This window comes from Musca autumnalis, unplaced genomic scaffold (genome assembly GCF_047663935.1).
Source record: "Musca autumnalis isolate F117 unplaced genomic scaffold, ASM4766393v1 scaffold_5, whole genome shotgun sequence".
Taxonomy (NCBI): domain Eukaryota; kingdom Metazoa; phylum Arthropoda; class Insecta; order Diptera; family Muscidae; genus Musca; species Musca autumnalis.
Window position 1 is genome coordinate 7,463,553 of NW_027412088.1, and position 27,809 is coordinate 7,491,361.

At 38.4% G+C, this 27,809-nt stretch overlaps 2 protein-coding genes across 2 annotated transcripts in view; one reads left to right on the forward strand and one right to left on the reverse strand.

The window, feature by feature from the left end:
• The window catches only part of Xrcc2 (X-ray repair cross complementing 2), a 231,373-nt gene extending 205,904 nt beyond the window's left edge, over positions 1-25,469 (forward strand). Inside the window, exon 4 of the mRNA XM_073955260.1 lies at positions 25,253-25,469. Coding sequence (XP_073811361.1) covers positions 25,253-25,336 — 84 coding nt within the window. The 3' untranslated portion in view covers positions 25,337-25,469. The remainder of the gene's footprint in view (positions 1-25,252) is intronic.
• Positions 1-27,809, reverse strand: part of vg (transcription factor vestigial) — a 71,887-nt gene that overhangs the window by 31,960 nt on the left and 12,118 nt on the right. The window contains exons 4-5 of the mRNA XM_073955251.1: positions 7,276-7,765; positions 1,932-2,189 (exon numbers count right to left, since the gene is read on the reverse strand). Of these exons, the coding sequence (XP_073811352.1) occupies positions 1,932-2,189; positions 7,276-7,765 (748 nt within the window). The remainder of the gene's footprint in view (positions 1-1,931; positions 2,190-7,275; positions 7,766-27,809) is intronic.

The window sequence follows — 27,809 nt, forward strand, 5'->3', positions numbered from 1 at the left end:
GCCCACGAAAAACATAATACCGCTCTAAACACAAGGAATACCTTCAGTAAACATTTCTAATGATCCTCAAATGGACTTTAAACTGCACTTTAACAACTTTTTTGAAGGTTTGTGAGGGAGGTACCGCAGTATGGCCCATTTTCGAGTACAAACTATGTTTGGAAAAAATATTACTAAATCCAAAGTTTGGACCAAATCTGTTGCTCCTTTCAAGAAAACTCGCGCATACCACTTTAGCTAAAATTCTTGAAATTTGGGGGGAAAATACCAGAAGCAGTAGACCGGAAAGCACCATCTTCGAGTTTTGTATATATACGGCTCGCTGAAATATTGCCATAAACAAAGTTTGGACCAACGCAGTGTCCGGTTCGAAAGTTATCGTGCGCACTAGCCACTACACATGATTGTATTAGGTGTTCTTTACAGCTTTCGGGCCATTTTCTCTGGAAGTATAGACTTGCCTCTGAAAAACTTGTACTGTAGTAATAGGGGCCCCGAGAACACTTGTTTCAAAAAAGCAAAGCATTTCCAGAGAGTTCTTTTTATTTATTAACTTATTTATTTCATATTTTTACTTATAACTAAATTATTAGCATAAAGGAAGTGAAGCCATGACCATTGAGGTCTTAAGCTTACACAGCTTATCCAGGGAGGTCTTAAACAGTACTTCGCAGAAAATTTTTGAAATACTTTGCGGAAGTTTGCCGTAAGAGTAGATCGGTATGGCTCATCTTCGAAGTTGATCAAAATATCACGAAGGCCAAATTTTGGACCGAATCGGTTGATATGTTTGAGAATTATCGTGCTCTCCATGCAGCTAACCAGACGAACAGACATAACTAAGTCGACTCCAAGTTTTCTGACACAGATTTCTTCGAAACACACTTTGGCCCTATAGCCATAATTTCGATGAGGCACATTTTGGCTAAAGGCTGAGAGTATAAACAATGTAGATTGGGAAAAACTGTGTTTATGGATTTTTGCTAAAAGAATATATACAGGTATATACCTTGGATTGGGCGACATAATTGCATTTTAAAAGAATTTAAGACTGGATTCCAGACTTTCCCTTGTTTCTGATCAATTTATGAGACGATCCAGGTTAGGAAACCAGAATTTCTATAAGTGAAGTCAGACGATTGGACGCCAAAATTAGTCTATTGACAGATGCACGATTTGGCGACAGAATTTGTCATTTACTTAACCGCGATTAGGTGCTAGAATTTCTTGATGGATAGACTAACTATTGCTCAGCATTAGTTCTCGGCCTTCAGAAATTCTTTGTTTGAAAATTAAATGTTATGATATTTCTAAGGTTTTCCGATTGTATTCGCTTTCTTTTGGTGTTACCGACGTGGTATCACTGAATTTCATAACATTCACTGTAGTTGTGAATTATTTGATAAATGATACGCCCAAAAATATATGGGATTATTAATAATTATATTCATTGTTTTGACCATATGTTAAGAGTGTCATATTGTCGAAAAATATCTAAAAACAAGATAAAATTGGCCAAGAAATCTTACGCCATTTGAATTAAAAAATAGTAATGAAAATTATTTCATCAGTAAAATAAGTCTAAAATAAGGTTTACATCTTTGCTAAATAAGACATTTTCGCTAACATGAACTTTCAAAATTTTGGTCAGGTGGGCCCCCCCCGAAATGAAATCCTGGCTACGTCCCTGGGTCCATGTTTTGGTATGTCCCCTAAATGAAGGTACCAACAGATTGAAGAAATTTTTAGATACATTTTTTTACCAAATTTAGGCATTTGGGGTATCCGTGGTCGGACAATTTTTTGAACTTAACTGGAAACTAATTATTCCATTTTAGTTCAGAATATTTTATGGTGGAGGGTATAAAAAGTTCGTCCCAGCAGAACTTAATGTTTTTTGCTTGTTTTTTTTTATTGCTTAGATTGCTTACCTTTACTACTATTTAGAGCTCGGGAGAAATGTTCATCCACTACACTAGCTGTATCACCGGAATAATTTGTAAATACGACGCAGGTTGCTGATAAATACTGTGCTCTCCCCTGACCGGCATTTATGCTGCTAGAGGTGTCCAGGGGCATATCTTTGGGTCCCTGGCCACCACTTGGGTGCATTGAATGATGGCGCGGAGAATCGGGACCAGAGGAACATGATGACTCGTTGTGATGATGATGGCCACCAACAAGACGTGCTAAAATAAAAAAAACATTAAAACAGCGGGATTAGAAAAAGTCATAAAAAATTTATAAATTATTTGAAATTTTAATATTTTTATTACTTTTTTATTAAATTGAAACAAATAACAAATACTGTTTTTTTATTTATAAATAAAAAACAAAATATAATTAATAATGTCTGTCCACTTTATTGTTGTTGTTTTGTTTTTAAATTTTATGAATTGTTTGTTATTTGCCACCATAATTCGCGTATTTCTCATTTTTGTTGCTGTTGTTGTTGTTATTGTTGATGTTTATGTGGCTGTTATTGCGTGTTTTGCCGTTGTTGTTATTGCTCAGTTGTCTCAAATTTAATAAATATCAGCAAAGGAATTTGTTTGGAATGTATTCCGACATACCAGTGCCACTGTCACTGGCTGGCTGATACTGCCCCTACTGCTGCTCACTTGTGCCGATGTCGCTACTTACTTATCGTAGATATGTTGAAATATTCGTTCCCTACTGTTTTTGTTTTTGTCTTTAGTTTTATGCAGGTCTGTCGTTTTATGTTTTCTTTTTTTTTCGAAAAAAATGTCTCCACCACCGAACTATCTAAAAAATTTGCAAATTAATTAGTAACGTGTGCTGCTGTGTCGGCTGTGTTTCGTGCGAAGGAGTTAAATGATCATCACTGGTCAGAGCGGAGCTCATTACCATTTCCTACAACACTACACTACAAGTGGCAGATACAAGCAAACAAATTATTTTAAAGGAATTTAAATCTGTTCACTAACTCTGAGGCGAATAATTCACTAAGTGTAATCAATTAACCAAGTCAAATATGTATGTCCCACATGTAGACTACACTTTCAGGTAAATTACTTGAGATTTTCACATTGGTAGATTTGTTGAAATAAAAGAAAACTTACAGAACCAAAGGGTATATGTGGCGATATCGGAATATATAGTCTTCTCTGCCTTTTCCGAAATCAAATCAAATTCGATTAACCCCAATTTAATTTTTTAAAATATGGTTTTAAAATTAAAAATAACTTACAGTCCCTTTAAAGATCCCAAGCAGCCTGCTAGGAACCAAATCCATCAATACAAATTAATTTTAAATTTCGATATTATTTTAGATAGTCTCTATCAACTCTCACCAAATATGTAGGTGTCACGTAGTAATTTCTCTCAACTAAACACAAATCTCCATGTCACTTCCTCTCTAGGCATCGTTCTTTTTTGTCCTCAACTATTACAAATATGACGAGTATCGGTTACTTTGTCACATTCAATGGTTCATAGCTTTCACAGCTATGATGAACAAAGAAACCAAACTCGTAAAGGAGTCATATTTGTTTAATCACAACTTGACAAAATGCTAGTCATTTATAAATGCCACCGCTAACTGCTTCAGCTACTGCCAGCTACTGTTACCCCGTAAAATGCTAAACGTTTAGATGGACTCGACACCATATTAAATAAAACGACATTCCAAACATATTTCAACAAGTACTGCCTACTGTTTGCGAGACGGAGTCACACACACAGAGACATGCACACAGGCATACTTGGAGTTGTTGTAAGCGAACTCTTATTAACTTGTGGAGCATCATCATATACCAGAACCGCCAGCACCACCACCACACCACATGGTCCACTCACTGGGAAGGCTGACTGGTTGGTTGCTTGGTCACATAAATCCCTGTTTTGTCCAAAAGAAGTCACAATGCGAACGCATAATTCTGAATGATTGAGTGAAACATTGATTTTTTACAAGCGAGACCAAAAAAAAATTGAAATCATATTTGACTGATTGTGGCGGCACAAAATATTTAAGATTTATTATTTGTTTTGATTTGGGTTTGAGATTCAACACAGTTTTTTCTCTCTCACCCGTGCGCCAATAATGATTTATTGTGGCTTAAACCGGGTGAATTTTGCAGGGCATTTGGTATTTAAAATGAGGTACTTTGAAAGTTTCTAAAGCGAAAACTATTAAGCGCCATTTGGTGTATAGAAGACTCCTACGGAGGTCTTTCATTCTATAGAAGACACCTACGGAGGTCTTCTATTCTATAGAAGACACCTACGGAGATGTTCTATTCTATAGAAGACACCTACGGCGGTCTTCTATTCTATAGATGACTCCTACGGAGGTCTATTTTCTATAGAATCTACACCTACGGGAAGAAGATATCTACGAAGGTCTTCTAATCTATAGAAGACACCTACGGAGATGTTCTATTCTATAGAAGACACCTACGGCGGTCTTCTATTCTATAGAAGACACCTACGGAGGTCTTATATTCTATAGAAGACACCTACGGAGGTATTTTATTCTATAGAAGACACCTACGGAGAAGTTTTCTACTCTGTTCTACATAAGACTCCTACGGAGTCCTTCTGTTTTATAGAAGACTCCTACATAGGTAGTCTGTCCTATCGAAGACTCCTACGGACGATTTGCTATGCTATAGATGATTCGTGCGGATTTTTTCTATTCTATAGAAGACTCTTACTGAGGTCTTCTATGCGAAGAAGACTCCTAGCGAGGCCTTCTATTCTATAGAAGACCCCTACGGAGATCTTATATTCTATAGAAGACACCTACCGAGGTCTTCTAATCTATAGAAGACACCTACCGAGGTCTTCTAATCTATAGAAGACACCTACGGAGGTCTTCTATTCTATAGAAGACACCTACGGAGGTATTTTATTCTATAGAAGATACCTACGAAGGTCTTCTAATCTATAGAAGACACCTACGGAGATGTTCTATACTATTGAAGACACCTACGGAAGTCTTCTATTCTATAGAAGACACCCACGGAGGTCTTCGATTCTATAGAAGACACCTACGGAGGTCTTACGTTCTATAGAAGACACCTACGGAGGTCTTCTGTTTTATAGAAGACACCTACGGAGGTCTTCTGTTCTATAGAAGACAACTACGGAGGTCTTCTATTCTATAGAAGACACCTACAGAGGTCTTCTGTTCTATAGAAGACACCTACGGAGGTCTTCTGTTCTATAGAAGACACCTACGGAGGTCTTCTATTCAATAGAAGACACCTACGGAGGTCTTCTGTTCTATAGAAGACACCTACGAAGGTCTTCTATTCTATAGAAGACTCTTACGGAAGTTACGGAAGAGGTCTTCTATTCTATAGAAGACACCTACGGAGGTTTTCTAATCTATAAAAGACACCTACGGAGGTCTTCTGTTCTATAGAAGATATTTACTGAGGTCTTCTATTCTATAGAAGACACCTACCGAGGTCTTCTAATCTATAGAAGACACCTACCGAGGTCTTCTAATCTATAGAAGACACCTACCGAGGTCTTCTAATCTATAGAGACACCTACGGAGGTCTTCTATTCTATAGAAGACACCTACGGAGGTATTTTATTCTATAGAAGATACGTACGAAGGTCTTCTAATCTATAGAAGACACCTACGGAGATGTTCTATACTATTGAAGACACCTACGGAAGTCTTCTATTCTATAGAAGACACCCACGGAGGTCTTCGATTCTATAGAAGACACCTACGGAGGTCTTATGTTCTATAGAAGACACCTACGGAGGTCTTCTGTTTTATAGAAGACACCTACGGAGGTCTTCTGTTCTATAGAAGACACCTACGGAGGTCTTCTATTCTATAGAAGACACCTACAGAGGTCTTCTGTTCTATAGAAGACACCTACGGAGGTCTTCTGTTCTATAGAAGACACCTACGGAGGTCTTCTATTCAATAGAAGACAACTACGGAGGTCTTCTGTTCTATAGAAGACACCTACGAAGGTCTTCTATTCTATAGAAGACTCTTACGGAAGTTTTCTACTCTGTTCTACATAAGACTCCTACGGAGTCCTTCTGTTTTATAGAAGACTTCTACATAGGTAGTCTGTCCTATCGAAGACTCCTACGGACGGTTTGCTATGCTACAGATGATTCGTGCGGATTTTTTTCTTTTCTATAGAAGACTCCTAGCGAGGTCTTCTATTCTATAGAAGACCCCTACGGAAATCTTCTATAGAAGACACCTACGGAGGTCTTCTATTCTATAGAAGACACATACGGAGGTCTTCTATTCTATAGAAGACACCTACGGAGGTCTTCTATTCTATAGAAGACACCTACGTAGGTCTTCTATTCTATAGAAGACACCTACGGAGGTCTTCTAAACTTTAGAAGACACTTACGGAGGTCTTCTATTCTATAGATGACTCCTTCGGAAGTCTTCTATTCTATAGAAGACACCTGCTGAGGTCTTCTATTCTATAGAAGACACTTACGGAGGTCTTCTATTCTATAGAAGACACCTACGGAGGTCTTCTATTCTATAGAAGACACCTACGGAGGTCTTCTATTCTATAGAAGACACCTACAGAGGTCTTCTATTCTATAGAAGACACCTACAGAGGTCTTCTATTCTATAGAAGACACCTACGGAGGTCTTCTATTCTATAGAAGGCTCCTATGGAGGTCTTCTTATCTATAGAAGACTCCTACGGAGGTTTTCTACTCTGTTCTATGTAAGACTCCTACGGAGTCCTTCTGTTTTATAGAAGACTCCTACATAGGTAATCTGTCCTATCGAAGACTCCTACAGACGGTTTGCTATGCTATAGATGATTCGTGCGAATTTATTCTATTCTATAGAAGACTCTTACCGAGGTCTTCTATGCGAAGAAGACTTCTAGCGAGGTTTTCTATTCCTACGGAGATCTTCTATTCTATAGAAGACTCTTATGGAGTTCTTCTATTTTTATAGAAAACTCCGATCTCCTCTATCCTATTGTAGACTCCTACGGAGGTCTTCCTACGGAATTTATCTATTTAATAGTAGACTCTTACAAAGTTCTTCTATTTTATAGAATACACCTACGGAGGTCTTATATTTTATAGAAGACTCGTATGAAGGTCTTACGGAGGTCTTTTATTCTATAAAAGACTGCTTCGGAAGTCTTCAAAATGTGCATGTTCTTAAAGGTAATAAATTGACATGCGGTGTGTCCTGGTATTCCTTTTCTTGGAATGCACCGCAAATCAAAAAACTGCCACCACAAGCCGGTCTTAAACAATTTTCACAAAACGCATCGATATTTTACCTACCTTCAGCATCATTGCGTGCCACTGAACCCAGATCTTCTTCTTTGGTATGTGTTCTGCCGCTGCTGCCGCTGTGTAACGTATTGCCTAGGCTACTTGGACCCATAAGACCGCCACCCGTCGCTCCACCATGCACCACTGAACCGGCCAGATTTGTACCCAAACCTCCACCAACATTGCCAACCAGACTACCACCGCCATGACTACTGCTGCCGCCACCACCACCACCTCCTGCTCCTCCAGCACTGCCACTACTACCCGCGCTCAGGGGTAAATTTGCACTTAAACTAGACGATGAGGAGGCATGATTGGCTGTTTGTGCTGCCGCAGCCACCACGGCAGCCGCTGTATTGTGGGCAGCGGCAACTGCTGCCGCTGCTGCATTAGCACTCACCGATGGTGGCAAAATGGGACTGCAGGGTGAATGTGAACTGCCCGATGCACTCGATGAGGCCAATTGTACACCCGACGATGAATACAAATCCTGGTTAAACTGCAAAAGAAAAAAAAACAACAACAAAGAAATACATGAAATACACACGAAAACAAATTAAGTAAAAACAACTAAAGAAAATGCTTAGCAAAAGTTCATTAGCATTGCTGCTTTTACGACAATCGACGACTGAGTGGCATTGTTTGTTGGCCAATGTCGTCGCTTTTCCAAAGTTAATTGCATATGACACATTTAAGCTAATTTATGAAAATGGAAAACGATATCTATAAAACATGTCAAACCATAATATTTATTGTCTCTGGCCCCCCAATCCCAGCGGCCCGGCCCCTCCACCACCAAGGAAAGAGGCACGCAAACATACACCGCAGCCTATTTCAATTTAATTTTAAAAATAAACAGAAAAACGTGTACAAGTTTACATTCCAACATGCCTCCGACATGCAGCGAGAGTCTCATCAAAAATAGTCTAAGAATGTCTTAGATATTTGTAATACTTATGTACACAAACATACATAGAAACGCATGTATGTAAGTATTTATGAATGTCTATTTAATATTTTAATATACATTCACATTTATATACATATATATCTATGAATGTACATATGTATCGTACGGTGAAAATTGCCTATATTGATTGAAATGATTGAAAATGCGAACTCTACATCTTGGGAGAAAATATGTTGTTGTTGCTGCTGTTGTTGTCATTGGAAAGTGTGAATAAAAAATTGTTTTGCAACAAAAACGGAAATATTTTAATAAATCATTTGTTTTGTTATATTTTTAGCACAATAACAAATTATTTACTTCATATTTGGTATTACAAATTAATCAATGTGTTTGAATGGTATATGGAAGTCATATGTATGTCAAAACTATGTGAGCAGTTGATAAACAACCGCATACCGTAGATATTAAACATATTTGGGTTTACACCGATAGACTTTGGAGAGTTCATTGTAGGATAAAATCTTTTTGAATTCAAACTTAAATAAAAGAGATAATTGAACAAAATATTAAAATAAACTTAAATAAACTTTAACAATATTGTATGTTAGTCGATATTTACATTAGGCAATTTTCCTTGCGGCAATTGTCAGTTTGAAGGAAAGGGAGATGGGGCATATGGCATATGGTAACCCTTTGCCTCTCAACACCCTCTCTCACCGACAAACGGGCAATTGCCTAATGTAAATATGGACTAATCATAAAATTGTGTTAAATTTTACTGATCTAGGACAATTATGTTGGAATATATCTTTTTTGTCATTGAGGGGTTTTCAATGCAAACTAAAATCGACTTTTTAAGAAAAACAAGTAATAAAGTATCTTTGCCGACAAAGGTGTACCCTCAGCCTGTGTTAATTGAAACACTTCTTTCCCAACAAAATTATCTATTTAGGGGTTTTCAGAATTTTGGCCCGACAAATATATGGATTTGGCTTAAAGCTCAAAAGTTTTGCGGGGGAGGTACCTAATGAAATGACCGACAAGTTCAATTTTGGAAGTGGATCCTTTTTTGGGAAACATTCCTCCAACAGTCATTTCAGTTGAGCACCATATAATTTAGCCATGGACTTGCCAACGAAAAACATATTATCGCTGTTATCAGGGACACTAGGAGTACCTTCGGTAAAATTGTCCAAAGAATTCTCGAACAGACCCTTAACCGCACTTAACCATTCATTGGAAACCCATATTGTTTGTCACATTCGTAACACAAAAGTTGTACAATATTTTACAATTTATATAAATAGTCCTTATTTGTCAAAAAAAAAAAAAAAAAAAAAAAAAACATGCCAAAAAACTATAAATTTAATTAATATAATCAAGTTAGTAAAAATGGACATATGCCTATGAAGTAAACAAATTCGCATTCTTCTTGTCTCTATGCTCGAAAATCATTTTAATATTTCATTTTGATGCATTATTTTTATACCCTCAGCATTTATGCTAACGACTTTCATACGGGCAAAATGTGCCTCATCGAAATAATGGTTTTAGACCCCAAGTATGTTTTGACGAAATGTGTTTCAGACAATTTGGAGTCGATTGAGCAATGTCCGTCCGTCTGTCTGTCTGGCTGGAGCGCACGATAACTCTCGAACGGATGAAACGATTCGATTCAAATGTTGGCTTTCGTAATATTTTGCCCAAACTTAGTTTAAGATCAAAGATGGGCCATATCGGTCCACTCCTTCCGGTACCTCCCCCACAAAAGTTCGAAAATTTTCGGAAAATTTGTGCGCACGATAACTCTTGAATGGAGTAACCGATTTGGTCCATACTTTGCCCATCATAAATGTATACCAGACTTATATAATGTTTCAATATAAACTCAATCGTTCCACTCCTTCGGGTACCTCCCACACAAAATTTCGTTTAGGGCCATCTCTCGAATCGCTCTGATTTTTGTTTTAGCAACTTGTATTCACTGCCCTCCATACGACGGTACAAGTTTCATCAGGGGCAAGTCCACACTTCCGGAGAAAATAGCCTGAAAGTTGCAAAAAAAAAACCCTATGACACCGTGTGAGGTGGTTGGAGCGCAAGATAACTCTCGAACGGTTCTGCCGATTCGGTCCAAAATTTGGCCTTAGTAATAAGTTGTTCAAACTTAGTTTAAGTTTGAAGATAAGCCATATCGGTCCACTTCTTCAGGTACCTCTCCCACAAAAGTTCAAAAATGTTCGGAAAATTTGTTCATACGGTAACTCTTGAAGGGAGTGGCCGAATTGGTCCATACATTACACATCCTAATATATCTACTAGATCTATAATCAGGTTCAAATATGGACTATATTTGTCCACTCCATCCGGTACCTCCCACACAAAATTTCGGATAAGTTCACTTTAAGACCTGCTATTGAACACTTTGATTTTTGTTGAAGCAACTTGCATTCGCTGCCTCAATTACGATGATAAGCGTTTGTTCAGCGGCAAGTCCACACTTCTTGAGCAAACAGCCCGAAGGGTTTAAAAACCCCCTATGGCACCATATGTGGCGGTTGCACGATAACCGATTTGGTCCAACATTTGGTCTTCGTCATATTATATCCAAACTTAGTTTCATGAGGCAATACCGGTCCACAAATTCCGGGAATTCTCCCCAATATTTAAAAAAAAAATTACTAAAATGCTAGGACGATATCACTTGAAAGGGGCAACCAATTTGGTCCAAACTTTGGTTCTCCTAATATTTTGTCAAAATTTAGTTTAACTTCTAAAATGGCCCATATCGGTCCTCCCTAAGGGTACCTCCCCCACAAAAGTTCAACATTTGTGTCTTAGTTCAGTTAATTCCTAATCCACATTTTTGTCGGCAAGTTCAAATGTCCAAAAAGGGCCACAAAATTCTGAAGAGACCTTAAATACATTCGATCTGTCCGTAGGTGAAAGTTTTACTTCACATTGGCTGAGGGTATATATCTGTCGGCAAAGCCGACTGACACTTTTTTACTTGTTTTATTTTAGTTTAAGTTCGAAGGTTAGCCATATCGGTTCACTCCTTCAGGTACGTCCCCCACAAAAGTTTAACAATATTTGGAAAAAATTTGCGCAGTAGAACTCTTGAAGGGAGTATCCGATTTGGTCCATACTTCACACATCCTAATATATATACCAGATATAGATTAGGTTCGAATATAAACTATATTTGTCCACTTCTTTGGGTAACTTCCACACAAAATTTCGGATAAGTTCACTTTAAGACCTGCTATCGAATCGCTTTGATTTTTGTTTAAGCAAATTGCCTTTGCCGCTACCATTACGACGATAAAAGTTTTTTCAGTGGCAAATCCATACTTCTTGAGAAAACAGACCGAATGGTGTAAAAAAACCATATGGCCCCATAGATAGTGGCTGGAGAGCACGATAACTCTCGAACGGATCAACCGATTTGGTCCAAAATTTCACCTTGGTCATATTTTGTCCAAACTTCGTTTCAGTTCGAAGATGGGAAAATGGGATTGGTTCAAACTTTGGATCTCATAATATTTTGTCCAAATTTAGTTTACGGACATTCTATCTGTCCGTAGATGAAAGTTTCAATTCACACAGGCTGAGGGTAATCTCGGTCGACAACGCCGACTGATACTTTTTTACTTGTTTCTCAATTTGAAGCATTCTAAATTCTCGTCCACTATCTCCATTGACTAAGGAACCGAACGAGCTATTACCCTTAACTCCTGGTCACCTATTGAGAGGAGCTCCACTTGTTGCTATTTTCGAACCATTTTCCGATAATTTGTCATTAATGAACATATGGCAAAGATTAAAAACGATCCAACTCCACTTTGCCAAACGCTGGGAAAATGAATATTTAACAGAACTCCAACGTAGGTACAAGTGGAAGGCAACTCAACGAGATTTAGATCCTGATGACTTTGTCGTCATCAAAGACGACAACCTTCCACCAACCGAGTGGCGACTTGGGCGAGTCGTTAAAGTGTTTACAAGCAAAGATTCCCGAGTTCATGTGGCAGAGATACGCACACAAAACGGAATCATTACTCGCCCTCTTGTTAAACTCTGTGTTCTGCCAAAGTGTTAAACTAAAGCCCGCTCACATATTTAATATAATGTCATGTTTCACAATGTTTGTAGTACCCCCAAGTGCCGCATATGCCAAGAACGGCATTTCATTAAATTTTGTCCTTTCTTCACCAAAATGTGCGTCTCGACGAGAAGAACCGAGGTCTAGCAGAAAGGGTTCTGTTTTAACTGTTTGTGCACTGCACACACCCGTGAATAGTGCCCAAGTCGTAAGACGTGTATGGTCTGTCACCAGAATCACCATACGATGCTTCATGTCGACACCAAAACAAACACAGAACTGCCGAAAAGCCAAGATCACGCTCACCCAGCCGCAGTGCTGAATGCAGGTCCATCCAACCAAGAAAAAGTCGACCAACAAAACATTCCCCCGGTCAAAACCATCTGCTTCAACTTTAACGAAAAAATCCCGACCGAATGTCAGTGAGAGGTTAAGCTGCCGTACCAAATCGCATATTTTTTGCCAACTGCGTTAGCGAAAATCATCACAGCAGAAGGATGTGATAAAGCTCGACTGCTGATTAATTCAGGAGCAACACATACAGTCATATCGGTTAAACTGGTCGAACGTTTACACCTTAAAATCACCCAGAGGGCAGGACGAACTTTCTCGAACTTTTTTTTTAAATTGCATTTTTATACCCTCAGTCTTTAGGCTAGAAATGGTATATACACTTTGATACGACCAAAAATGTGCCTCATCGAAATAACGGTTTTAGACCCCAAGTATATTTGAACGAAATTCGTTTCAGACAATTTGGAGTCGATTTAGCCATGTCCGTCCGTCTGTCTGGTTGGTTGGTGCGCACGATAACCTTCGAACGGATCAACCGATTTGAACCAAATTTTCGTAATATTACCAATATATCGTAATATTTTGTCCAAACATATTTTAAGTTCGAAGATGGGCCATATCGGTCCATTCCTTCGGGTACCTCCCACACAAAATTCGGATAAAATGAACTTTAAGAGCTCCTCTCGGATCGTTTTGAAAATTTTTTAAGTAGGTTGTACTTGCGGCTCCCTTTACGACGGTACAATTTTTTCTTGCGTAAGTCCATAGTTCTTGAGATATTAGCCTAAAAGCTCCATGAAACCCTGACGGCACCAAACAAAATCGCAAATCCGCAAGATATTTCTCGCAGGGAGTTTCTGATTGGTACAGACTTTAGTTAGAATATGGACTATATCGGTCCACTCCTTTGGGTACCTCCCACACAAAATTCGGAAAAAGTGAAGTTTAAGAGCTCCTCTCGCATCGTTTTGATTCTTGTTCAGTAGGTTGTTCTAGCGGCCTTATTTACAACGGAACAATTTGTTTCCGGAATAAGTCAATACTTTCTCAGATAATGGCCCACAACCTATATAACCCTGACGGCAAATACTAAAATATCTATTGTGTAGGATAACTCTAAAACATTTTCAAAATTTTCTTCCAAACATAGTTTAAAGTAATTTAATATTTCGAGTCCTTTATGAAGAATTTGGGTTATTAAAAATGTTTGCTATATGTCAATGATTTGGTATAGCCCCACATTACGGTACCTACAGATTTTAAAGCAAACTAATTATACAAAATCAATATATTTTACAAACGGCATAATTACTGTGTTTGGTTTGGTTTTGTTTCGTATTTTTTTTTTTTTTTGTCAGTGGATGAGGGTATATCTCCGCCAGCACAGCTGAATGACACTTTATTACTTGTTTTTTCCAAAATTAGTCATGTTTGTGAGCCTTTTTCTCCTTAAGTATCGCGAAAAGTGAAAAATATAAGTTGAGTTTCGAAAAATTTTGAATGATTCGAAACGATTTGCAGCTTTACATTTTTAAAATGATGACATGATTATTTTTTTTTATTTTTGTCGTCCATCCCCTTTGCATTAGTGCAATAAAATATGCATTTAGGTATTTACAAATAACAAAAATATTAATGTATGGTTCTAATGTACATATTTGCAGATTTGGAAATTACACGTTAATTTGAGGACGGGTTCTTTTGCATCACAAGCACTTTGATATTAGCTGAAGAAATTATTATTTCAGGACTTAAGATATTAATCCTCGGGCCCTGCATAGCGCCCTTTAAAAATACATTAATCCAATTATTATTAGTTGGAATTAATAGGGCCATTCAGAAAACCAATAATAAATAAGTTGTTTAATGTTCCATTTGAACTCAAGGCAACAAACTAAAAATATTTTCAACTGCATATTTATTTAGCGGCACAAATTTTCAACAAAAGGCATTAACATTAACCCCAAATATAGGGTCTTAAGGGGTTGGTGAGGTCATGTTTATCATGTCATTGTCACACAAAGGTGCTGCCTTTTGTCGCCTCATTATTTCTGTCAAATACATATGCTGAGGAGGATTTATGATATGTCTCTGTTAGGTTCCGTTCCGTTTCACTTTTTCCATTCTTTGTTGCAGTGACACGGAAATGTTTTCCCTAAAATATGAACCCCGTTACAATTCGTGCATGGCGCACTCAAAGCATCATTTAATTCTTTGCCTACGATATTTTGTTCACTTTCAATTAACACCTTTTTGTGTGGAGCACTATTTTCTCCTTTCTCCCCCATTTTAGTTTTTGGAGTGGAAAACAATAATGGGTTAACCCCATAATAATCATCTAATACGAGATTTATAGTTTCCACACACTTAACGACAGACACACTCAATACTGTCAATGTTATTGTTGTTGTCACCTCATTTATTGATTTATGTTAAGCCAATGGCTGGCACCCAGTCAACCGGCACATTAAGAGCGATAAGAGCGCGACTAGCGACGGCAGCGCCTTAGTTAATACTTCTGTTTACATTTGGGGATATTATATGAATTCCTATTACCGCTCCCGCTTCCTTGCTAATGATAATGATTTTTATTGGTATTGTTATTTTTGTTGCTTTCCATAAAGAGTTGTGTTAAAATGTTTTCCTGCTCCAGCAACAGCAGCTACAGCTAATTATGATGTTTTGAAAAGTCTTTAGAAGTTGTTCTTGGGAGTTTTTGTTGTCAAATTTGTTGTCTCAAGAGAGGGAAAGAAGTAGAAGTAGTTTGTTTATTATTGTGCCAAGTCATTGTTTAAAATTAAGTTATTTTTAAGAGGCTTTTTACGCGCGCAGCTGTTAATGAAGAGGTAAAGTTCTTCTTCTTTACATTTCCGTTAATAAGGAAGCTGTTAGGAACAAATATGCTAAGTGTTGTGTTAATAAAAGGGAAGCTTTTTTGTCCTTCATCATACGCATTTTGCAATCATTCCAATGATTTTAAATATTAGATATGGATAATGAATAGAACATCTTCCAGCAGGAACATATGTATGTATTTCCACTTTGTGGTTCTTCACAAAAATTACGATTTAGCTCCTTATTCATCTGCTACTTCTAAAATGTGAGCTTGTTGTTATAGAAAGCTTCATTAGTTCCCCGCTCATTGGGAACTAGTAATCGCGTTACATAATTGTAATAGGTTTGGGGTAACCCCAATAAAATGTTTGATAACAGCATTTGGAAGCAACATATCGCCCAAGGGTCACAAAGGCCCAAAAATAGTTTTAGATCGCGGTAATAAGGCCCAATTTCACTTTGGACGTTATGACCTCCCTATCCATGGTCACTGGTTGAATGAAACCCTGTTTCTGCCTAATCTAACCTTTGGTGGACGACTTGTCTGGTGGCAAGCACTTCTGTTCAAACTATCAAATGTGTAAATGGCTGCGTCAATTTTGATCACCGAATCAGTCAAAAGCACCCCTGAATCATCTGTGTAGGTGATCATAGATCACCAACTTTAGGTATCCTGGTTCTGTTTTAAGCTACGAGGGCGACTTTTAGATTTTGCAATTTTGGTCATGCAAAGGTAGTGAGCATAACCGATAGTCGTTGGTTTCAAGTGGTTATTCGGTTAGTAGATCAAAATATTATGCGCTATACTTCGCATGATAATGCTTTGAAAATTGACATAGACCTCTGGATTACATATGGAGTCATTGATACAAAAAATTGGTCATGTCGGTCCACTTTTTGGTATAGCCCGTTTACATTTTACCCACATTTTCCTAACTAATTTCGCCAAATATTGGTACTTTCAGTTCTTAGCCCCACGTTTTCGTATAGCCCTCATATATAGATACACCCAGATTTTAGATATTTCGAGAGTCTTGGCCATATTTTCCAATCGATTGGGCTCTAATTTGGCATCTTCGTTTCTCAGCGAGTAGCACACCTTTCCGCTGAAAATTGGCTATGTAGGTCCATGTTACGGAGTGGCGCCCATATCAAGGTACCTCCCAATTTTACCTATTTCGAGGGTCTTGGCCACATTTCCCAAACCATTTATCTGTAATTTTGTATTTTGGTTTCTTTGGAAGTAGAAAATGTTCAAGCAGAAGATTTTCCATATAAGCCCATATAACAGTACCACCACCCCATACCAAATCAGTTCGGAACCTGGACTTGGCCTGAAAATTTAAAACCCTTTTAAGGATTTCCTTTTCTGACCAAATGCCATCACCTCCATTTGGAATTTTCCACATCCCAGACCACGATCCGAAAATTGTTGCACAGTGTAATCAAACATTGAATTACATATATACTCTTTCAGGTTCTACATAAATTTTATAACTATTCCAAGCAGACACATTTGGGCTGAATGTAATTCTCCTCTGGACAATCTAGAGGAGATGAAGTGGTACCGGTGTCCGGTACCATTCGGTCCAATTATAGAAACTTAATGATAGCTGTGAAACTTTCAAGCAGAGATTTTAGCTATCAGGAAAGCAACAGAGTTGGTTAGAGGAATTGATCGCAATAGTAGAGAATCCACATTCCGGAATTGATGATAAGTAATTCGTAAACACATCAAAAGTAGCCCTAGAAGGCGTCATCAAAATAACCCAAGCTGGAGATAGTCTTGTAACGAGAAAAAGATCTGAAGACAGACAAGCGAATGCTGATAAATAAAATTGAGCGCAAGGTTCCTTGTAAAAAGTAGTCAATATTTTATAAGAAAATAGGTGCCTGAATACAACTTCCAAAATGATTTTGGAAAATATGTCCGTCTATTAGTTCGGATGTAACTTCCAAAATTTGTTGAAGGCTATGTTCGCTATGTGTTCGTGGCCATAATTCCTAGAAAATTTGCGGATATAACACGCCCAGAATATTTATACCCTCTGACTTTGGGCTAAAGAGGTATATGCACTTTGATACGACCAAAAATGTGCCTCATCCAAATAATGGTTTTAGACCCCACGTATGTTTGGACGAAATTCGTTTAAGACAGTTTGACGTCGATTTAGCCATGTGCGTCCGGCGGTCTGTCTGGCTTGGCTGGTGCGCACAAAAACTCGTACGGATCAACCGATTCGGACTAAATTTTGTCCTTCATAATATTTTGTACAAACTTAGTTTAAGTTTGGAGATGGACCATATCAGTCCACTCCTTCGGATACCTTCCTCCTTCGGATACCTTCCTCTTGAAGGGAGTAATCGATTTGGTCCAAACATTCGTATTATTCCTTCCAGAAAGAGATCGGGTTGGACTATATCGGTCCACTCATTCGGATACCTCCCACAAGAAATTCGGAAAAGTGAAGTTTAAGAGCTCCTCTCGGATTGTTTTGAAAGTTTTTCAGCAGGTTGTCCATCCGGCCTCCTTTCGGTTCCCTTTACGGCGGTACAATTTTTTGGGCGGGCAAGTCCATACTTCCTGAGATAATGGTCTAAAAGTTCCAAGAAACCTTGATGTCACCACCTACAATAGCAAGTCTGCATATAACTCTTGCAGGAAGTTTCTGATTGGTCCAAACTTTGCACATCGTATTATTTCATCTAGTCATGTCAGGTTGAAATATGAACTCTTGCATCGAATCGTTTTGAATTTTTGTCCAAAAAGGTCTCCTTGTGGGCCATGTAACAACGGCGCAAGCCCATACTTCATGAGATAATTGTCTAAAATCGTCAAAAAGCCTGCCGGCACCAACTTAACCTGGTGGTATGTAAGATAACAATCGAAGGGGAACCCGATTTGGTCCAAACGCTATACATCGTATTATTTCTTACAGCCTTGAATTGTGTCCAAATATTGACTACATCGGACCACAATTATGGTACCTCCCACATAAACTTTGGAAAGAGGGCAGATTAAGGACTCGGGGATCGTTTTTAAATTTTTGGCAACATGCTGACTATGGCCCTAGTTAAGACGGTACAATTATTTTCGGGGGCAAATCCATACTTCCTGAGAAAATGGCCCAAGAAATCAAACAGAAGTATTGTATTTGCGTATTTCCTTTAGGTCAGAGGTTGAGGGTATATCTCTGTCGATACAGCTGAGTGATACTTTCTTTCTTGTTTTATAAGAAAGTCGGTAACAGAATATACTAAATACCAAAACCGTTTTGAAACTTATGTCAATGAGTTCGGACGTAACTTCCAAAATTGTTTTAGGCAATGTCCGCTATACGAGGGCATAAAGGCCTGGGTACATAAGCCGCTCGGCTTTCTTGCTTAATTCGTTTCTGGTTAAAGATCAAAGACCAAGTTTGACTTAATTGAAATGTGGTTCTGACATTTCTTTATTCCTTTACCAGAAATGAATTAAGTAAGAAAGCCAAGCGGCTTATGTGTCGAGGCCTTAAGTCCCAACAAATTTACGTACATAAGACCCGAAATATTTGAAGACCATTATGCAGGCGTTGGCGTTGTATGAATCTGTCCAAGAGTTGATGTCTCTTTTCATTCCAAACCTACAGGTGTGTTAAGCGAGAAAGCCATTCTCTTTATGTGTTTCAGACTCAAATGTCAAATGATACTCACAGGTGGCATTTCTGCATCTGTAGTTTTACAAAAAATTACATTTTTTCGAAGATCTGGTACTTTATACCCTAGACTTCCCCACTCGTGCCCCCGCCCCTGCCTTTCAAAACATTTGCTTCTTTATCTGTTCATCACACCCGATGCTTTAGATGTCCTCTCTTCGTTGTGGGACCCAAAATTTACAGCCCAAAAACAATGTGTGAAGTTCAGGCGGGCAAACTTTCAAAGAAGAAACCCATCAAATGTAGCCTGGACAACTGTAGCTTGTGTTGGACAACAACAACAAAAACTCGTCTCCATAAACCCCCAAACTAAAGCAAAAAAACAGATTGCTTGATTTATGCCGTGTGATTTTGTTTGTGACTGGTAGAACATTATCGAAATATCAATTCACCTAATAACTTGGCAAAATACTTTTGGCCATTTTGCCAAGGGACAGGCAGGCAGGCCTGCAGTAACTTCAAGCCTAGATTGGCAGACAAACAAAGAGACTAAACGACGAGGTATGCTGGGCCGCAAAGATAAACACTTCGGGGACACAGAACTATCAATGCGATCGATTGGCCAAAATAAAAAGAGACACAAAGAATTCCTTTTGTTGTTTAAACGCTTCTACTTTTTTGGTAAAACAACAACAACAACAACAAACGTAACAAAAACACACAGTCTGACAATAAATGTTCTGCATTCGGCGGCAGCACAAGGATTTGTTGTAGAAACCGAAAAATAAAAACTCAACAAGAATTGGTATTCGCAGATCATGCTCCCACTCGTAACACCCTCCTCCCTTACACGCCCTACCCTGCTTGCCAAGATGACACACACATTCTTGCAGTATTTGTGATTTTTTTGGTAGAGGTAGCGCGGGAGGAATACTGATGCTGCTCTTTGTTGTCGGCATCTGTGCTACTGCACTTTTTCTACTCCTTCACCTCACCACCCCTCTTCTTATCATCATGATCGCCTTTGTTATTGTTTTCTTCATCCATTGCGTTTAGCAATTGGACTTGCTGTTTTTCTTGCCGATCGTGTTCGATGATAACCAACCAACAAACATTGATTATGTGCTTAAAACAACTGACAGATCAGTAAAAGATCGCAGCAAATCGTTTATGTTTCCTACCCGTCCCGTCTGTATCTCCCCCGCAATTGGCTGGTTGGATGCTACTCAAAACGGAGCTATTTGTCTTTAACACAATTCGATTTAGTTTTTAAAGTCGCAACAAATATGTGAAAGTGTGTAACTTCTGTTTTTGTCTTATCCTCCTTCGTCTGTATGGATGTATGTAGTTATGTACGTTTGTACAGTTCGAATACTTTACTTCTTCAATCATGGGAAAAAGTTGTTAATTTGCAAGAATTTCAAAAATTCGAGATTTCTGTTTGGTGTGAAATATTTTTGGATTTCATTATTAGAATATAATTGAGGTAAGGAATTTGAAAAAAAGGGGGCGCGGCTTTCGCAGATGTGATTTTTAATGAAAATATATGTGGAGGAAAATTATGATCGATTTTTAATGGCGAGGGTAATAATTATAATTGGTCCACAAACTTCCCAGATGGGACAACGGAGACTTCTCTCATATCAATGAGTGCAACCCGATTTATATTTACTCAATGATATGGGACCTACTGTTTATCGCCGAGTCCGAACGGTGTGTCTTAAGACATCATTTGTAGAGATGTTTTACATGGTTGAAATACTGAGGAATTACTGAGGGATATTTTGCCACCGTTGAAAATTTGATGTTGCTTCGCCAGGGAATCAAACTCCAACCTTCATGACCTTTTTTGATAGTCGGGCATAAGTACAATCGGCACAATCATATACAAAATTAACTTCTGAAAATGTCTGGAAGGAAAAGGGAAGAGAAAGATAAGAAAAAGACCCACCTTTGACACATACTTTAGAATCTCTATATGTCAATTATAATTTGGGTAGGTAGTCCATTTGGATTCATTTCCAAACATTTCTTGTATTGTCTTAGTTCCCACGAACATTTCCGAAGAGACAAAGGGAAACTTCTTTCATATCAATGAGGATAGCCCGATTATTTTTGTTTTAGCTTATTTCTATGGGATATCCATCCGTTTTACGGCCAAGTTCGAACGACGTGTCGAACATAGTACGACACAAATGTGATGTCCTCAAAATCGACCAAATCCCTCCAGTCAGTTCATCTTCGCAGCAACATTGTACGTCTGCGAAGGCGAGCACGGTTCGTGGGATGTCCAGTTCTTTGCAGAAACCTTACTCGTCTTACGCGTAGCATATTGACAAAGCTGTGCGACGGTTGCTGGTCCTGAATAGAGTTGTATAGTTCATGAACGAACTACTTCAATTGAACGATTCATCGAAAAGAGCGTATGAACTAGATCAGTCAATATAGTCCATTATAGTTCAATAGTTCACTGAGCGCAAACCGAAAGATCTACGAAGAACGATCAACGAACGAACGATTCACAATCTAGTTCAACATGTCGTTCACAAATACATAAAGTGACGCCGTCGTATGTGTTATGTGATGCCCTCGTAATGTGATGTGTTTGTTTATGTTTTGGATCAAGGTGGTCGATCCGATGATTGAACTGGATATTGAACTATGAACTAGATTACTGAACTAGTTCCGTTAAAAGAGCTGAACTATTGAACTAGATCTTTTAAATGAACTAGATTGTACAACTCTAGTCCTGAATGATTAGAGGGTTGATCCTAAGCGTGTATCTGTGTTAGTCATTGGTTGCTAATCGAGTTTCATCTCAGGGACATCCTCATCTCAGACGCTGTGGCTTTAAGCAACATACGGCCCTGAACAAAGCAGTTAAGGCCATTAACTGCTAGAATTAAGAATCGGTGGCTTTCCTTATGCAGGAGGTTTATGGTATTGGAAGACCAGTTAATCACAGGAACCTTGTTCTTCGTCTAAGCGGAAGGATATGGGCAAAGCTGTGGGCGAAGGTTGGTGGTCTTGAATGATCTAAGGGTTGATCCTTATGGGTGATCCTAGGCTGATCACAGTGGATGTATCAATGATAGTTATTGGTTGCTAATAGAGTCTCATCTCAAGGACAGCCCATCTCAGGCGCTGTGGATTAAAGCAACATACGGCTCCAACAGTCAGTACAAAGCAGTCAACGCCATTAACTGTGAGAAAAACGAATCGGTGGATTTCCTTATAGAGGCAATTAATGGCATTGGAATTCAGTTCATCGCAGGAACCTTGGTTTACAAAGCTGCGCGATGGTTGCTCCCGAAAAATCTGAGGGTTGACATCATTAAAAAGACCGATCCCAATATATCAGCGATTGTTATTGGTTGCTATTCGAGACCAGTCAGCTCGGTACAAATGAGACATGGTCATTAACAGGGAGAATAAGGAATAGCTGGATTTCCTTATGCAGACAGTTAATGACATTAGCTCCCTTTGGAAAGGCAGTAATTTGGATATACCTGTTGCTGAGATCCCGTGTGGGATGATAAGAGCAGTGTGGGTATCTCCCCTTTCTACGGAGCTGGTGAGGATGTTAAAGCTAGTAGAAAATTAGAAGGTCGGTCTTCGCATGGGAAGTTCTTAATTACTTTCCTGTCATACAGGAGAATACTATCTAAGAAGGCGTTGGGTTTTGTGCAGATAAATTTTTGCAAATACTCTCGAAAGAACCTATTTCAAAAAAATAAATAAATAATAATTAAGGATCATAGGGCCTCAAGAGGTTTCTGACAGACTGTCTGAACATAAAGTGCTCCTTCCCAGGCACGTGGAGCTTGCCGCAATTGCGGGAGGATTTGGCATATGCCTGTGACATTCTGAGAGAATTAAATTTCTTTCGGTTCTTTCTTTAATGTTTTGCTTCTTTTGCTTCTGAGCACAAGGAAGAGCTTAGAGAGACTGGCACTCAACATCGTCTAAGCACGAGCGTAAACCTCTTGGAAGTTTGTGGGCGCCAACGTTGACCTATATGGACTCATCCGCTGCCTTGTCCGCCATAACAAGGCAGATATCTGTAGACCCTATTCCCCAAGTATTTCGAGTTGGATCTTACAGATATTTTGGTAGTTCTGCAGGTATTTTTCCATACAGCGAGTTAGGGTTATACCGCCCATGACCGGTAGCCATAGCCTCGTTTGCGTAAACGTAGGACACCACGTCCAAGTAGACACCTGGTGATGTTGATGGTTGAAGAGGATTGGCTATGTGAACAAATATATTGTTCGTATTCGCATCACTCTTCCGATTATCCTCCACCAAGGGAAGGGGAGGAGGTGACATTACCAAAATATGGATAGATGGATAACACAACTTAACTTGAATCTTGTCCTCGATTTACATGGCGTTCAAGGATCCGGAACCACCAAGCAAGGTCACGCAAGAGCTGTTAGATGAGCTGGAGAGCTAATGCAGGTCTGGTAATCCTTCGATGCGATGCGAATGCTCACCGCTTCCACTGGAAAGCATTGACACAAATGCCAGTGTATAAACATGGATACTGTGAACATGCAATACTTTGACCATTTCTTCATCTTCACCCTAAATTCTTCAAGTAATAACCGTGGAATCTTCTCATTATAACCTTCAAATATATCCAGGATGAACAGAATGGCATAAAGATTTCCGAATGAAACTGTTATTTTATTAGTATTATACAATAGCATAGTGGACCACCGTGGTGCAATAGTTAGCACGTCCGAATAGCACTCAGAAAGTCTGTGGTTTGCATCCCAGGCCAAGCAACATCAAATTTACAACGGTGGCAAAATTCCCCCTCAGTAAGGCTGGCGACATTTCCTGAGTATTTCAGCCATGAAAATCTTCTCTACAAGTGGTGTCGTAAGACACGCCGTTCGGACTCGGCGATAAAAAGTAGGTCCCATATCATTGAGCCAATATGAATCGGCGTGCACTCATTGATATGAGAGAAGTCTTCCTTGTCCCTTCGGGGATGTTGTGGGAACATATGTATGTATACAATAGCAACTCCAGTTCAAATACTATAATTCAACTCTCGGTCAATATCTGAGACTTGTATAAAGTTCGAAATTTATATAAACCCCAGTGGGTTGAAGCCTGAAGAGCTCTTATAGCAGTGAAATAATTTTTTATTTTTTATTTTACCGCAGTAGACTGAAGGACGTCCTTATAGGACATCTAAGGCTACAAGCGCATCTATACAAAATAGGGTTTGAATGCCTAGCATGCGGAGAGGATGACAAAACGTTGGAACACTACCTCTGTCATTGCCAGGCCTTCACAAACCCGAGAACCCAGCTACTGGGGATCGACATAATACAAGGACTCAACCAAATCAGGACAATCGAGCTCAAAAAATTATTGTATACAATTAAGACTAACGTCAATAAAATAATCAGGAATTTAAGCAATAAATTCATATACTTAATTATACAACCTTATCCTGAGCCCAAATTAGAGCGCACAACAGGCCTCCTTATTGACTTAAGTGTGTGTCCACACGGACATGTGGTGATCCTGCATCACCCCTCTTTTCAACCTAACCTAACCGATTTTTTATTTTACTTGCCACCGTTGCGTATACGTTGTGACAAGAATCATACGTTCCGGGAGACGCACGAGCTGTAATATATGTTGTAATTTGTATCTACAAGTATATCAAGCGGTATAATCTACTTATTTTAATTGAGACAGCCTCTCCTGCAACTACGCCTTTACTGACAAATTCTATTCCAAAAAATTACCTACGAAGGCAACATTTTATCAAAGACAACAAACAGCTCCCGCAAAACAATGATGACTCTTTGTCATCGAAGCTATAAATGTTCAGTGAATTTTGGTGATTCTTTTGTGAAATGTATTTTCCTTTTTTTTTTTTTTTTTTTTGATTTGAGAAGTTTTTATTTTTTCGATTTTTTTGGGAAACTTTGTTCTCAGCTCTGAGTCACACATGGTCTGAATTTGAATGGTCGTCACCGGGATGTGTATGTGTCGTCGGCTAGAATGGTTGATCAAAACCAAAGCGAGGAGCTGCAACACCGCCGTTGAAACTAATGGCGGCAAAGACAATAAATTACCAAAACATGATACCAAACAAACAACAACAACAACGACTTTTTCTTACTTTGTCTTTGGTTGTTTTTGTTTTTTTTTCATCTTCTTCTTTTTTTTTCTTTTTAGTTGATGGTTTTCTTATTTGCAGGACAAACAAGCAGCCTCCGAACAAGCAATAGCAATTTTAAAATTTTGCTTCACCTCACTTGAGTACCTTCGGACGAACTGTGGCCATGATACTTTTAACTTGGTACTGATGCTACTTTTGGCTGTTGTGGCTGATGCTGCTGCCGCTGTTATCATCATCATACATGGGCTTGTATGCAACATGCTTATGCAAAAGGTAAACACTCCTGAGCATTTCATTTTTAAGTCTTGGACTTTGCCAAGAAATGTCAATTCTTAGTTAATGTTGTGGCCTTGTATAATTGGGGCCTTTTGGACACTGGAATCCCTTTGTATTTTTAGCGACACTTTTTTGTACTGTGGCACAAATGGTTTGGTTAAAAGGAAAGAATGGAGCAGAATAAGAGAGTCCTACAGTAACAACAACACTGAAACGTTTAATCGTATAGGGTTTTTGTTTGAATGTTTGTTGGTTAGTGAACAACACCATAGACATTTTATCTCCCTCAAAAAAAAAAAAAAAAAAGATAACCTATAAAAATGACCAGAGAACTCTTTGACATACAAATATTGTTATCGTGGGAAAATTTTTCAGCGGGTCAAATATTAGAGAAGAAACTAATTTTTTTGGAATAAAATGTCAAGGTATTAAATTTAGTTTAGTAATTAGTACAAAAGATAAATTTTAAACACTTTTCCCATGTAGCATAGTATTTAAAAAAGAAGAAAGGTGAGATAATGATATGATTTGGAATGTGAAGAAAAATATGGAAAAATCAGTTATAATGACAACAATAACAAAACAAACAAATGCAATTTTCGAAAAATAAACAATGAGTAAAGTTGTTAAAATCTCTTCGGCTTTCCTTTTTCCCTTGCAAAACATCTTCAATCATTCAGCTCAACTCGAAAGAGAAATTATTAAAAATTAATCTTAAAAAAATTATCTTAAAAAAAAAAAAACGAGCATGAGCATCCTCGAAAACACATGACAATGTTATCCCGACATTTTGGCGTTCAAAACCAAAACTCATAACGTCTGAAGGCTGCTCCAGAGAAGCGTTTGTGGAGAAAGCCATAGCCTTTTGGAACGAGAACATCATCGTGCTGCATAAAACACACTACATTTGAATAATCAAAGTTCGTTGGAAAGCTTCGTCTGTTAATTACCACATTTCACAGTTAAAAGTACAATATTCGAAGCATTGCCAGAGAAGCTACATCCACACCCGATATTCCTGATGTGTTGAGTAACTAACAGCGATACCGCTCATCAAATTTGGTGGTTGTGTGGTAATATTTTCGGCTTCATTCATCTTCATTTTCATGGCTAGCAGGTCAGCTTAACTCAAAAGAGATTTGATTTTCTAAGATCTCCCTTGTGCAACCGCCTCAGTTCGTACCGGCTCCAAATTTATGACAAAGGATGCAATAATGGTTCGAATGACAGACCGGGTATATGGCTTTATGTATACAACTGCACAACAGTGGCTCCACTGAACATTTATAGAATTCATTTTAGTAAGGTGTGACGAAAATCCCCAAAATTGACCAAATCCCTCCAGTCAGTTCAATGATTAGAGGGTTGATCCTAAGCGTGTATCTGTGTTAGTCATTGTTTGCTAATCAAGTTTCATCTCAGGGACATCCTCATCTCAGGCGCTGTGGATTTAAGCAACATACGGCTCGGACAGGCGGCCCTGTACAAAGCAGTTAAGGCAATTAACTGCTAGAATTAAGAATCGGTGGATTTCCTTGTGCAGGAGGTTAATGGTAGATTGTTGGGCGATTTTTTGATGCGATTATTCTTCTGAGCTTCTTTCCGGCGATCTTCTAGAGAATTTTTATATAAAATTCACCCACAGGAGTAATTTGCCATTCGTAGACGATTCGATACGACGAATCTTCTGCTTGGCTTCTGGGCGATCTTTCCGCGAATTTGTATTATGTTCCGCTATTGTTAGAGCAGGCGAATAATATTTTATTCTTCCGAACCCCGATCACGCGATTGTTACTAAAATTTTTGATTTGGTTGCTTATAATTCTCATATACACATTCTACAGATATATCTATAGAAGATTTAACAAATCCGAAACACAGGTGCGTATTATTGTTGGCAGAACGTATACGCACGTCTGAAACATTCATACAAAGCGAGTTTTTCGATGTTAGGTTTCATTTGTTGAACATAAGTCGCATCGTAGCGAACGGTTTTTATAAAAAAGAAATTATTTTTTTTAAGGAAACTAGCAATATTTTTATTTAAAATTTTTCCTTTTATCTGAAAGAGCTCATTTTAAGCTACATACTTTTGAAATTTTTGATGTTGAAAAAGATTGCATAGCTTTGTGGTAAATGGCTACCTACGAAACCTTTTTTGTAAATTCGTTTTGCAGTGCCAACGATAATCTTAAATGTTGCTGGGCGTTTTAAGAACCCAATAATCATGCCCCTAAGCGCAACAGAGTTTTACAATATTTAATATGAAATATATTAAATAAAATATCTAATTTAAAATATCTAAAAATAGAGAACTGCCAATGTCAACATTTCGAT